Source organism: Henckelia pumila, chromosome 3 (genome assembly GCF_033568475.1).
Source record: "Henckelia pumila isolate YLH828 chromosome 3, ASM3356847v2, whole genome shotgun sequence".
NCBI lineage: Eukaryota > Viridiplantae > Streptophyta > Magnoliopsida > Lamiales > Gesneriaceae > Henckelia > Henckelia pumila.
In genome coordinates, this window is record NC_133122.1 from 180933135 (window position 1) to 180947516 (window position 14382).

Consider the following 14382-nt stretch of genomic DNA (forward strand, 5'->3'; position numbering starts at 1 on the left):
TGATGTTATCTTGTGATCTACGATTCACCCAAGTAAAAAATTCCCCAGTCCCATGGAGATCCTAAAGTGTGCATGCATCTAAAGCTTCTTGAAAGGATCTAGTCTGATGTAGCAGTCGCAAATTGCCCCCATATTTCTCACTGTCATGACAGATCTCGTTAAAATCACTTCCTACTAGCCACGGGATTCCAGTAAGTTCAGGTAGGCTACTGAGCTTACAAAGCAAGGACCAAGAAAATTGACAATTTGCCGCTACTGGGTGTCCATAGAATCCCGTATATCTCCATCGTGTCTCCCCATGTTGAACAATGCAATCTATGTGCCCCCAAGAGAAATATTGAATAGAAATATCAAAAAGAGCCTTTCAAAACAGTATAAGCCCCCCGCTTTGACCATTGCAGTTAACTACAAACATCCCCGAATAACCAAGAACATCTTTCCACCATTTGCATTCAGAATCCCTCATTTTCGTTTCACAAAAAAAAGGAGGGATGAGTTTCTTTCAGCGACTAAGCTCTTGAGTTCACGGAACGCTCGTTGGTTCGCAAGACCCTGAGCATTCCAAGATATGCAACTTATAGTGATCGGCGGGGTTGCTTAGCAACCGCCCTCATTTGATCCACATCATTAAGCTCCATTATGTCCTCACAAACCCATTTTCTCTTCGGACTTCCCCCCATCTCATGTTTCTTCAGTGTGTATTCTCCCAGAGTACTTTCTTGTTCTTGCATATCAATAAAAGGGTTTTGTAGATTCCTTTTTTCCCTCGCTCTCCGTTTCCAGCTTTTATGCTCCACTGTCTTAGTGGTCCGGACTTCAGCATCAGTAGTAGCCACGACAAGAGATTCAAGAATCGGGGTGGTTTCAGTTCTTGTTGTGCAATTTTCATTCGTTAGATCCCCTGCCGTTACCGGATTCAGAGCAACAATAGCCATCGACAAGTTAGCTGCACTATCACTAGATTTCCTCGAATTACTACTCATCGGTGACATCCCTGGTCGTGTATTTGATTTGGTAGGAGAGCTATGCCGCGATCTTGCCCCTCCATTCACGTTTGAGGCTTTCATCCAACTACCATACTTAAAAATGACATTCTCTACCAGAGGGTGTTCACAGTCACGAAAAGAGTGCCAAATGCAACCACAATTAAAGCAGAAATCGGGTAGTCTCTCGTAAGCTAACAGCACAATAACCTCCTCTTCTTCCCTAATCACTGAAAACGTAGACATTTCTTTAACGGTTTGAACACATCAATACATACCTTAATTCTCGCAAATCTTCCCATAGCTAATCTGTTGTCCTTTGTATCAACTTCTTCCACTGTCCCTATCATTTTCCCACTCTCTCAAGTGTCTACCGATTCATAAAGGCCAAAGGCAGGTTGTAGCATTGAACCCATAAAGATATTTCATTGAACTTCATGGTTCTAGTATTTTCTAAACCATGTGGTTCTCCAACTATAACCAAGTCACGAAAGAAATTCCATGGCCCTCCCCTTAGTGCCCTATTCTTATCAGTAACTGATTTAAAATCTAATAAGAATAGATTATCACCTAGTGCTCCAATCTCAATATGTCGAGACGCTTGCAAGATCCGAGGCATATGAGATTTAAACGCCTCCCAATTAATCAACTTCGGCGACATAACATTGGCAACCAAACAGTTTTCAATATGTTTCTCCCCAACCATCACGTCCACCGCTCCGAGGGTTAGAATATCCTCGGCATCTTGGAGCAATGATGATTGTAATTCTGCAACAAGCCTTGTTACTTCCTCTGGGTCCATATGTAGTACCAGAATTTCTCCCCACTCAATCGATCAACGAAGAATGTAAAGAAAACCTACACCACGGTGGGAGAGAGAACCTACACCTTGGTAGTAATTGGTTGGAACAATATGTTAGACTTTAAAAATAAAAGGAAATTGAGTTGTCCTCGTCTTTAACTTATTCGATGTTTGGCTCGATTTTTTCAAAAATTAATATCAATGTCATGCACAGTTATCTTATCTTATGTTAATTTATCATTCTTTTATTATTCGTTCATCATCGTTCGTTAATTATCATTACATCCAACTGGTGCCTAATATCGTGTGTTTGAGTGACAACTTTTGAATTATCTTTTGTTGTTCATCTTTAGTTCCACATGAGAGGTAAATATGCTGCAAATGTTTGATATCATTCAATATATACAATAATTCGCCATTAATGAATGATAATCAAGCAATTGACTGAACAATGAACATAATTAGACAAGATGAAGACCCGAAAGTTATGAGGATCGAGGGGCAAGAATCTGCTCTGAACCTGCTAAGGATCTCTACAGAATCCGGGAGAGAGTCTCAGATGTAGTACACATGTTATAAAATTTTATAATATTTTTTTAAAAAAATAGCCCAAAAAGTTACGAGGGGCAAGAATCTCCTCTGAACCTGTCATCAAACAAAACATTCAAACAAGCAATTCACTCACAGTTTTATTGTATTAAAATTGGTCACAAACACAAGACACCAGCCTTTGACACAACATATGAACATAATAACACACGACATCCAAGATTAAATCTAGCAGCTGCTAGTGATCTCAAAATTCAAGAGCAAATCAACAACAAAAGAGTACAATAAAACATCCGAAAGTGAAGTAAATCAAAGTTCCAACATCCACATCAAAAGAATATCTCCAATTCCAACATAAAATGAAATTTAACGGAAGAAACTCATGCAAGAGTATCCATTGTCTTCCCAGCATTATTTTCAAGCCATTTTTTATTGATAAATACTCCATTACTATGTTGTATTTTGTAACTCACCGAGATGTTTACCCCGTCTAGGTGTCTCAAGAGACAGCGCTCTTATCACACATCAATATCAACAAAAACAACCATATTTCATTGGAATAAGAGTTTCCAACATAAGCTGATTGTAAACCTTTCTCAAATTCTCTAAACAAACATCCATGGATCCATGGCCACAGAGCGGATAAAAAGGTAAACGTAGTGTAGAAAATTTGTCATTAGATGTGTTCGTTATGAATTATGTGTTGGAAAATGTGTTGGAAAGTGGTGAATGAGATAAATGCTCATTGTCCCACATTGGTAAAATAAGGGAAAGGATGACAATATATAATGCCCAAGTTTGAACAATGGGTTGGGGTCCCAAGGGATACCCATGTTTGTTAAAGGGAGCGGACCTAGTCTAGGCTAGTTTCGAACCATTAGCCACACGCGCGCGCGCGCCGCCGCCGCCGTCCGTCCGACCGATCGGCCGGCTCGGCACGGTCACGGGCTTGGGCTTGGGCTTGGCTTGGCACATGTTTAAATTTTTTAGACAAATAAATTAAATATTTATTTTGCATGTCAGAACAGTGCATGCAGAAACAGTGTGTCCTTTCATCCGAATCAGTGCATCTTTCCTTGTGAACGGACGTGACTTTTGGGCTCGAACCAGTGCATCTCTTCAGACCGAATCATTGCAACTTTTCGGCCATGCATGCATCGAAGGGATGCAACCGTCCGAGGCAGCCGTCCAACATCTATAAATAGATGGCCCCTGCATTCATTCCAACTCGCTCATTCAGAATTCCTTTCTTCTCTCTTGCATACTCTCATATCGAGTCTGAGTTTTCTTAAAGCACTTCTGTTCGAAGTTCTTTGAGTCTGCAGTGCTGCTACTCAAAGTTGGAAAGCGTTCTATCTTGGGAGACTTTTTGCACAATCCCGTTAGCACCTAGGCGGGGCAAAATTTGTCTTAAAGAAAAAGAGTTCAACTCTTGGCTCGCTTTTAATTGTGTGGTGGAAATTGTGCTTACAAGTTTAAGACAAATTTTTGATCATGGCTGATGTTCCAACTCCTCCTGTTACGCCGCCCCCACCGCCACCCCCTGTTACGCCGCCACCGGCTGTTGTCACGGCCCCTGCTGCTTCCAATGCACATGCCGAGAGACCTGAGAAGTTCTCCGGTTCTGACTTCAAAACATGGCAGCAAAAGATGTTGTTTTACCTCACAACACTTCATCTTGCAAGATTTTTGAAGGAAACTGTTGCTGTTCCGGCACCGGATGCTGACACACAAACAAGGTCTGCCTTTGATGCATGGTGTCACAGCGACTTTTTGTGCCGAAATTACATACTGAATGGGTTGGACAATATGCTATATTCTGCAACCAAGACTGCTAAGGAACTGTGGGAATCCTTAGAGAAAAAGTACAAGACAGAGGATGCTGGCACGAAGAAGTTCGTAGTCGGTAAGTTTCTCGAGTTTAAAATGGTTGATGCCAAGACGGTGATTAGCCAAGTGCAAGAGTTCCAAATCATCCTACATGACATAATGGCTGAAGGGATGATGATCAGCGAGTCCTTCCAAGTGGCTGCATTAATCGAGAAATTGCCACCTTTATGGAAGGAGTTTAAGAATTATTTGAAGCACAAACGCAAGGAAATGGGGTTCGAAGACTTGATTGTCAGACTGCGAATTGAAGAAGACAATCGAAAAGCGGAAATCAAAGCTGGTAAGATGCCGATGGAAGCAAAGGCAAACTTGGTAGAGCCGAATGCTATGAAGAAAAGGAAGAAGTTTGGGAAAGATGTGATGCAAGGGAAAAATAAGAAGTGGAAAGGCACATGCTGGAACTGTGGAAAGTCGAACCATAAAGTCAAGGATTGTCGCTTACCGAAGAAGGACAATCAATACCGGGCAAATGTGGTCCTACACAAATCTGTGCCTATTGATTTGTCCGAGATAGATTTGTCAGCAGTAATCTTTGAGGCTAACATGGTTGATCATCCCAAAGAATGTTTTATCGACACTGGAGCTACACGACATGTCTGTGCTGACAAGGATCTATTCTCGAAGTATACTCCTATAAGTGGACGAGAGCTCTATATGGGTAACAATGCTACTTCTAAGATCGTTGGACTAGGCAAAGTGGTGATCAAGATGACTTCGGGAAAAGAGTTACTCTCATCGATGTCCTCCATGTTCCGGACATAAGAAAGAATCTTGTATCGGGGTCTAGACTGGTCAAGGCCGGATTTAGAATAGTGTTTGAAGCCGGCAAAGTTGTAATCATGAAAAATGGACAGTTCCTAGGAAAAGGATATATAGAAAAGGGACTATTCAAAATGAATGTAATGACTGTAATTCGTGATCTTGAAAGTAATAAAGTTAATGCTTTGAATTACTTGATTGAATGTTCTAATTTATGGCATACTAGATTAGGACATGTTAACTTCAACACTTTGCGAAAACTTGGAAAACTAAATCTTATTCCAAGGACTAAGATTGATTCAAACTATAAATGTGAAGTATGTGTTGAAGCTAAATTAACTAAAGTACCTTTTCACACAGTGGAAAGAAGTACAATACCTCTAGAACTAATTCACACCGATGTTTGTGATTTAAAGTATGTACAAACTAGAGGTGGGAAAAAGTACTTTATTACATTCATAGATGATTGCACAAGATTCTGCTATGTGTTTCTTTTAAGAAGCAAAGATGAAGCTCTTGAAGCATTTAAGACCTATAAGACTGAAGTCGAAAATCAATTAGGCAAATAAATCAAGAAAATTCGCAGTGATAGAGGAGGTGAATATGTTGCTCCGTTTGAAGAATTTTGCAATGAATCTGGCATTATTCATCAAACAACTGCTCCTTATTCACCACAATCTAATGGCATTGCGGAAAGGAAAAACCGTACTTTGAAAGAAATGATGAATGTCATGCTAATAAGTTCTGGACTTCCCCAAAACTTGTGGGGGGAAGCAATACTTTCGGCAAATCATATACTTAACAAAATTCCACATAAAAAGAAGGATGAAACTCCTTAAGAATTGTGGAAAGGACATAAGCCCTCATACAAATACTTGAAAGTGTGGGGGTGTTTGGCGAAAGTAGAAATACCAAAGCCAAAACAAGTGAAGATTGGACCTAAGACTGTAGATTGCATCTTCATTGGATATGCAAACAACAGTAGTGCATATAGATTCCTAGTGCACAAGTCAGTGATTCCTGATATACATGAAAATACAATTATTGAATCAAGGAATGCTGCATTTTTTGAGAACATCTTTCCTTCTAAGGAAGAGAAAGAAACGAGTTCTATTAAACGAGCTCATGAATCTACAAATGAGGAAACTCATGAAAACGAAGAACCAAGGCGTAGTAAGAGAGCTAAGATAGCTAAAACTTTTGGTCCTGATTTTCTAAGTTATGCTATAGAAAATGATCCAAGGACTTTAAGTGAAGCGCTATCCAGTCCTGATGCTCCACTTTGGAAAGAGGCCATAAAAAGTGAAATAGATTCCATCATGCAAAATCATACTTGGGAGTTAGTAGATCTCCCACCGGGAAGCAAACCTTTGCTGAATATCTTTAGGCTTAAAAGCACACACCAGTTCATCAAATAACCGGCCTTTCAGGTACGGATCAATCGATGCAAATGGATCCTAAAAAGAAAATACAAAGCTGATGGATCTGTTGAAAAATACAAAGCAAGGTTAGTGGCCAAAGGATTTAGACAAAAATAAGGGTTGGATTTCTTCGACACATACTCACCTGTTACAAGAATAACGTCTATTCGAGTACTTATAGCAATTGCTGCTTTAAATAATCTCGAAATACATAAAATGGATGTTAAAACGGCCTTTTTAAATGGTGAGTTAGATGAAGAAATATATATGGCACAACCTGAAGGATTCATTGCTCCCGGTCAAGAAAAAAAAGTGTGTCGACTCATTAAATCGTTGTATGGGCTAAAACAAGCTCCTAAACAATGGCATGAAAAATTTGACAAAACAATGATGTCAAATGGATTCAAGATTAATGAGTGTGATAAATGTGTTTATATAAAAGGCACACATGACTCATATGTAATTGTTTGTCTCTATGTAGACGACATGCTCATAATGGGTAGTAATCATGATATAATCATGAAAACTAAGAAAATGTTGACAAAACATTTTGATATGAAAGATATGGGAGAAGCAGACGTTATCTTAGGAATTAAGATTGTAAAAGCGCCTGACGGAATTGTCCTAACACAATCTCATTATATTGAGAAAGTACTTAGGAAATTCAACGCATATGACGTCACACCGTTAAGATCACCAGTGGATTTAAGTTTACATTTATCCAAAAATCAAGGTGAACCCGTATCTCAACAGCAATATGCAAGGATAATTGGGAGTCTAATGTATATTACAAATTGTACTCGTCCTGATATTGCATACTCAATAAATAAATTGAGTAGATTTACAAGTAATCCTAGTCATGATCATTGGAAAGCATTAGAAAGAGTGTTTAAATACTTAAAGTACTCAATGGACTATGGATTACATTATAGCACATATCCTTCCGTACTAGAAGGATACTGTGATGCAAATTGGATATCCGACACAAAAGACTCTAAGTCCACAAGTGGATATGTGTTCACCATCGGTGGAGGAGCTGTGTCATGGAAATCCTCTAAACAAACGTGTATAGCTCGTTCAACTATGGAATCGGAATTCATAGCTCTAGACAAAGCGGGAGAAGAAGCGGAATGGCTTCGTAATTTCCTAGAGGATATTCCGTGTTGGATGAAACCAGTGCCAGCAATTATGATACATTGCGATAGTCAAGCGGCTATTGGTAGGGCACAAAGTAGTATGTATAATGGTAAGTCAAGACACATACGTCGAAGACATAATACCATTAGGCAGTTGATCTCAAATGGAGTTATCGCAGTTGATTATGTAAAATCAAAAGATAACTTAGCCGATCCGTTGACAAAAGGTTTAGGACGAGATCAAGTTAACTGCTTATCAAGAGGAATGGGATTAAAACCTACAAAATTAAAGAATATTCATAGCGGAAACCCAACCTTGTAGATTGGAGATCCCAAGATCTTGGTTCAATGGGACAATTAAGTTATGAACGTTCACGTGCACTCAGAACTTTGTTCTATTCTCATTCCTAGGATAAAAGTGCAACCTGTGCAAGTAGTGAGGTTAAGTTTTAACAAAAATTTTAATGATTCCTATATTTCGTTATGAAATAGGGTATGACAGGATACTCATATACTAGGAGGTCACCTATTTAAGTGTGAAGACGGGCCGCTTCAACGAAACACTTAAGAATCCAAGATGTTGTCCAGGGCCAAAATGGACAAAATCATGAGAACAAATAAAGTGTGAGAAAAATTATTGTGTGAATACTGTTGTCTTGGTTTACATCAACGGCTGAATAGTTCAAGACATCACGTTCACTAGGCAGCCTAGTAAATCCGATAGTATTTCACTAAGGATGGTTCAAAGCCGCAAGCTACCTCTCCCCATGCAATAATTTTTCGTAAGAAACTCTGTTTTAGCATCTGCATACATATTCGCATAAATCACATTCATGTGGGGGATTGTTGGAAAATGTGTTGGAAAGTGGTGAATGAGATAAATGCTCATTGTCCCACATTGGTAAAATAAGGGAAAGGATGACAATATATAATGCCCAAGTTTGAACAATGGGTTGGGGTCCCAAGGGATACCCATGTTTGTTAAAGGGAGCGGACCTAGTCTAGGCTAGGTTCGAACAATTAGCCACACGCGCGCGCGCGCCGCCGCCGCCGACCGGCCGGCCGGCTCGGCACGGTCACGGGCTTGGGCTTGGCTTGGCACATGTTTAAATTTTTTAGACAAATAAATTAAATATTTATTTTGCATGTCAGAACAGTGCATGCAGAAACAGTGTGTCCTTTCATCCGAATCAGTGCATCTTTCCTTGTGAACGGACGTGACTTTTGGGCTCGAACCAGTGCATCTCTTCAGACCGAATCATTGCAACTTTTCGGCCATGCATGCATCGAAGGGATGCAACCGTCCGAGGCAGCCGTCCAACATCTATAAATAGATGGCCCCTGCATTCATTCCAACTCGCTCATTCAGAATTCCTTTCTTCTCTCTTGCATACTCTCATATCGAGTCTGAGTTTTCTTAAAGCACTTCTGTTCGAAGTTCTTTGAGTCTGCAGTGCTGCTACTCAAAGTTGGAAAGCGTTCTATCTTGGAAGACTTTTTGCACAATCCCGTTAGCACCTAGGCGGGGCAAAATTTGTCTTAAAGAAAAAGAGTTCAACTCTTGGCTCGCTTTTAATTGTGTGGTGGAAATTGTGCTTACATTATGATGCTCATCAGCACCAGATAACTGCCATAGCTTCAATTCCCAGATGTTGACAGGTAAAAAAATGCTTCTATCTGGTTTCTTTTTCATCCAGCGTAACATTATTGAATTGTGCAGAAATCATATCCTGGCTAGGTATTGTACCCGGAGAATAAGAGCAGGTTGGAATTATCCATTTATTCCAATCACTTTTACATCTCACTTTGTCACTCCTGCAAAGACATGATTTAAAAAAAACAATGATTTAGATGGCTGAGACAATATCCAGGGTATGTTGTCTAATTCTGACGTGAGCTCAAACTGGAGGCAATTTTGTGGTGCTCAAAACTTCAAGATCAAGATCAAGTTAACTGAACCATTTTGAGTTATTATTTAATCATATGTGTTGGTATTAAAAAAGATCTCGAGTACCCTGACGGAAAAATAGATTCACGGAAGTAAACAGTTGTGATCGAAAAGATTCAATAAAAATAGCTCACCTGAACTTCGGCAGCATTCGAAGTTTGTACAACATCCAGTATGAGTTTAATTTATACACGCATCGTGTGCATATATTTACTAGTTACATATGAAGACTTCATATCTATTAATATCTATGTTGTTGTTGTTATTATTATTATTATTATTATTATTATTATTATTATTAAAATTTTATAAGAGTTTCATACAAAAACTGAAAAACATAAAACATAAAAATTATATTTTATAGTAAAACTAATGCATATCCAAAGTTATTTATTATTTAGGTTTAAAAAAACCGTCTAGGTCTCGCCTAGGTAGATAGGCGGTGGGTCTCCACCCGTCTACCGCTTAGCGCTTTTTAGAACATTGTCTAGAACTTTTAAGAGGGGAAGCACTGTTATATACGCAACATGGTAAATTCTAGGGGTGTCAAAACTCAACCCAACCCGTCAACCCGACACGACCCAACCCGAAAAATATCAGGTTAGGATTGGGGGATTTTGGGCTTGGGTTGACCCGAAAGCTAACCCAAAAAAATTAACCGGGTTCGGGTTGGGTTAGGGTCAACCCGGGTTGACCCGAAATGACCCAAAACTTTTAATTATTATTATTTTTATATAAAATTAAGATAGATTACTACATTTTTATACGTTGTATGTTTGAAAAAAATTATTATATATTGATATAATATATTTTCTTAATTTAATGTTTATTTTGTACAATTTTTATTTTTTAAAATATTTTTTTATTTTTTGTAATAAGTATACTTCAAATTTTTTATAACTATAAATTCAAATTTAAATTATATATAAGCTTAGATTTTGTTATTATGTGTTTTAAATTAAATATTATTATTATAATTGTGGTTTTTGAATTTTTATTTAATAATTTTGTTAAAAAATTAAAAAAAATTCGGGTTGGTTCGGGTTGATCGGGTTAGTCGAGTTAGTCAGGTTCGGGTTGGGGTTGGGCATTTTCGGGTTGATTCGGGTTCGGGTCGGGTTCGGGTTGAACAAATTTTTAGAATTGTTTTCATCAACCCCAAGTAAATTCTCCAAATTTATAATTGCATCCGACAACTTTATTAAAAACTGCATCATAGATCAAAATAATTCGGTTCATGCTAAGTTAGGGTAGACATTATTTTCTTAGGACATACTTCAAAGTTACATAAGCAAAGGCCATAAATGCCATACTACAAAAAGTGGAGAAAGGCACACACATCCAGATATCATAGCCCACCCAACCAATGTGTTGCTAGCTTGCCGAGAATTTGACAGAACATATTAAGTTCACCATTGCTTTCACACTAACTTCCACAATATTAGCTTCTTTTTGCTAAATGAGTTTCTATATTCTCCAATCCCATCTTTTCCTATAATTGTTTCTGCATTAGTAATAAAGTTTTGGAGATTTTTCGTTTTTTTAGCAACCATTAAGACTCTCGTGTCTCTATTTATCGTCAAGTGTATATCCCACAACTCCAAAAACTCCATTTCAAGTTTTATTGCAAGTAACGTAGACCAAAAAAAGTTTTGGTTTTTTTTCCTTTAAATTGACAAGTTTGGTCAACTTACTTTCTTGAATGTTATTATTAAGTTAATAAGAACCCATCCATCTTCATCCATGTTCTGGTGCAAATAAATGTCCCTCACCAAGTTCTCACTACTGCATAATTAGAAAAAACAGAGAGAAATCCTTATTGTAGCAATAAAGAGCAGTATTGAGAAAAGACAACTAATCAAGTACATTAAAAAACAGAATACCTAAAATAATAATCTATCTGGCTCACTATCTTGGAAGGTAAGAGAGGATCTGTCATGGTATAAAACATTTGTGGAATTGGAACCATAGATATTGGCCTTAGTGACTCTGGATAAGGCCCAGTCATATAAAATACAGGAGATGTCACTTCTGCATGTTTTTTTAAAAAAATAAGCGAATATGAAAATTTCCATGTGCTAGATGTTATTCCAAGAACAGCTAGTCTCACCAGGGTGAAAAATGGAAGAGACAAAAGGATGCACAACAATGGGGGGAGGTGGCACAGATATAAAAGGTGCATTTGAAACTGGAGTGCGTATAAATGGCCTAGAGCTAACTCTCTGCTGTGGTGAAAGGTTATCTCTGCTGCCATAAAACCGATGAGCATTACTACTTCAATCCTACTTCGCACGTTCTTGGTCTCGCCTACCCCCATGGCCCACTGTTGCTCCTCTTAGAAGAACCACGCTGCTGGTGCAGCTCGTTCCCGCTGGAAGATCCCCATTTTGGTCCAGTATCACATGTTATCCTTAGGTGATTCCCCAATAGAGGCCCCAAATTTTCCAGGATTAGAAGGGGACGCTTCAACTACAAAACTTTGTGTGTGCGGCGCCTGAGATGGGCTTCCGTTAGAACTAATGCTGCTGTGACTCGAGCAACCACCAACTCATTTCATGGACCTCTATCGGCTAGGGACCACGTGGTTTGTTGATGAACTTGTGGTAGATATGCTAGCATTAACAATTTCTTTCTGCCAAAAGAAAGAGCTTAATGACATTCCATATGGTAAAAAAAGCAAATTTTACAGGTGAAACTTTCTAACATCTGTAACAAGTAAGAGAAACACACCGGACCGGTACTTTGCCCAATGTTACATCGATAAACATGTTATACCCAAGAATTTAATGTCATCAACAAAAAACATCAGAAAATTGCATGAGAATGTGCCAAGGGTTAAATAAACTTCAAAAGAAAGTGTAGCAACGAAAAAATAGGGATAATTCATACTTATAATTAGCTTGTGTTTATTCCAAGTTTTGTCCCTCTAGTTTTAGATTGTTTTGCTTGTGCTAATTATAACCCTTGAGTTTTAGATTGTGTCCTGATTGCGTCCCAACCGTTAGTTCAACGATAAAAGTTGATGGTCGATATATGCACATGAGGATCACATGATTTCATTCTTGACTCCCGAGAATCCATAATCTCTAATTTCACCTATAAATTTAGGGCTTAAATTAAGGCTTAGAGATCAATTTGGGGAAATGAATGAAGTCACGTGGTCCTCACATTCGTTGAACGTCAAATTTTAATTCTAACTAATTGTGAGCATGAAATCTCCTTCATCGAGACACAATATAAATCTTGATATATGATTAACATGTGCAAAACACACGGGACAAATAACGACAAATTAAAAGGACATAATTATGCATCATCTCAAAATAATATAATGTAAACAATAATAAAATTGTAATGGAGCGATTGATCCATGGGAGATAGCTTTGGGAGAATCAGTAGAATAAATTTTGGGGGAAGCACGAGCAGATTCTGATAGAACAGGCCAAGAATCTGCTCCCATTACATCACCAAAATCTACTGTGGTGCCTCGTAAGAAGGCTTGTTCCAAGCTGGCTTCTTGGTAGCACCAACATTATCATTGTTCTCAGGCCGGGGGCTCGCTCCAATAAATATTATGCACAAAAAAATTAATGTTTACAAAGAAAACATTACCATCTAATCAAATATAAAAGAGATAAATGTATTTGTTGGGAGTACAATAACTACTTTGGTTGATAGAACAATTGAAACGTGATGTTCAGATTGCTTTATGATTTAAAATATTTAAGTTGAACGGATATCATCAACTATAATTCTTAGCCAAATAGCAAATACATGGTCTCATGGTGTTGATCGGTAACTGATTTGTCGAGCACAAATAGATTTGACACGAACGAGCATTTTGAATAATGCAGTGTGATGGTTATACTTACTATTTTTATGCGATTTTGTATACCTTGTTTAAAACAAGCTAAAAATGTTAATATAATGTAATCGGATGTGAAAAAAGTGAGAATTACTCATCTTTCTTGTGCCAATAATATGTTGCTCTTTGCTCAGGGTGATATTCCTTTGGTTTCCATAATGATGAAGGATCTTGATATATTTGGGAGTCGTGCTGGTTTACATGTGAATAGACTGAGTCAAGCATTTTATCTTGTAGGGTTTGACGACGTGGAAATGAAAAACTTGATTGTGTGTATGGGTTTTGCAAAGGGGTGCATGCCATTCGAATATCTTGCGACTCATCTTGCCTCGGAGAGATTGAGATCCACTTATTATAGCATGCTTATCGATACACTTATCCGTATAATTAATGCTTTTGGCCACATATATAAGAATTTTTCTTATGCTGGAAAATTACAATTTGTCCGATCAGTATTACAGGGAGTGAAATGTTTTTGGCTATCTATTTTTCCCATTTCTATGAAATCATAATAAGCTATATGCTATTTGTGGAGGCTTTTTCTGGAGCAGCAAGCACCCTCCGATTTCTTGGTATACTATATGTACACCAAAATATGAGAGAGGGGGGGAGCAAGTTTGCAGGATTTGAGGGTTTGGAACAATGCATTGTTTGCTCATGTTCTTTGATGGGTCAGCACGCCCTTGACCTCCAAACAATGGGTTTTTGGTGGGTCGTCCCGCCCCTCTATGGGTTGGTCCGTCTGACAGCTCTAAAGTTTGGAACCTCCGAAGACCAAGATTGGAATGTCCAGACATGATTGGAACGTCCTAAGTTGTGATCGGACCGTCTGAACTCAGGCAGTCAGATACATGTCAAACATGCAGAGATCGAAACGTCCGAACTCTAGTTCGAAGATTCTGAACTCCGCCTATAAATAGGGTCTCTAGATGCCCATTTTAGTCACCAATTCACTAATTTCCTTCTTGATCACTCTACAAATAGAGAGCTCGACGATAATAAGTGAGGTGCTTCTGAAATAGCGTCAAG

The 14382-nt window shown here is 38.4% G+C and overlaps 1 protein-coding gene and 1 pseudogene across 1 annotated transcript; one reads left to right on the forward strand and one right to left on the reverse strand.

Annotated features, from left to right (window-relative positions):
• Positions 1 to 3828: 3828 nt before the first annotated feature.
• LOC140890095 (uncharacterized) lies at positions 3829 to 7862 on the forward strand. The gene is made up of 3 exons (XM_073297853.1): positions 3829 to 4949; positions 6038 to 6285; positions 6886 to 7862. The coding sequence occupies exons 1-3, from the start codon at positions 3829 to 3831 to the stop codon at positions 7860 to 7862; spliced, it is 2346 nt and encodes a 781-aa protein (XP_073153954.1).
• Positions 7863 to 10909: 3047 nt separating this feature from the next.
• On the reverse strand, positions 10910 to 12147 carry LOC140890096 (la-related protein 1C-like; annotated as a pseudogene).
• Positions 12148 to 14382: the final 2235 nt, after the last annotated feature.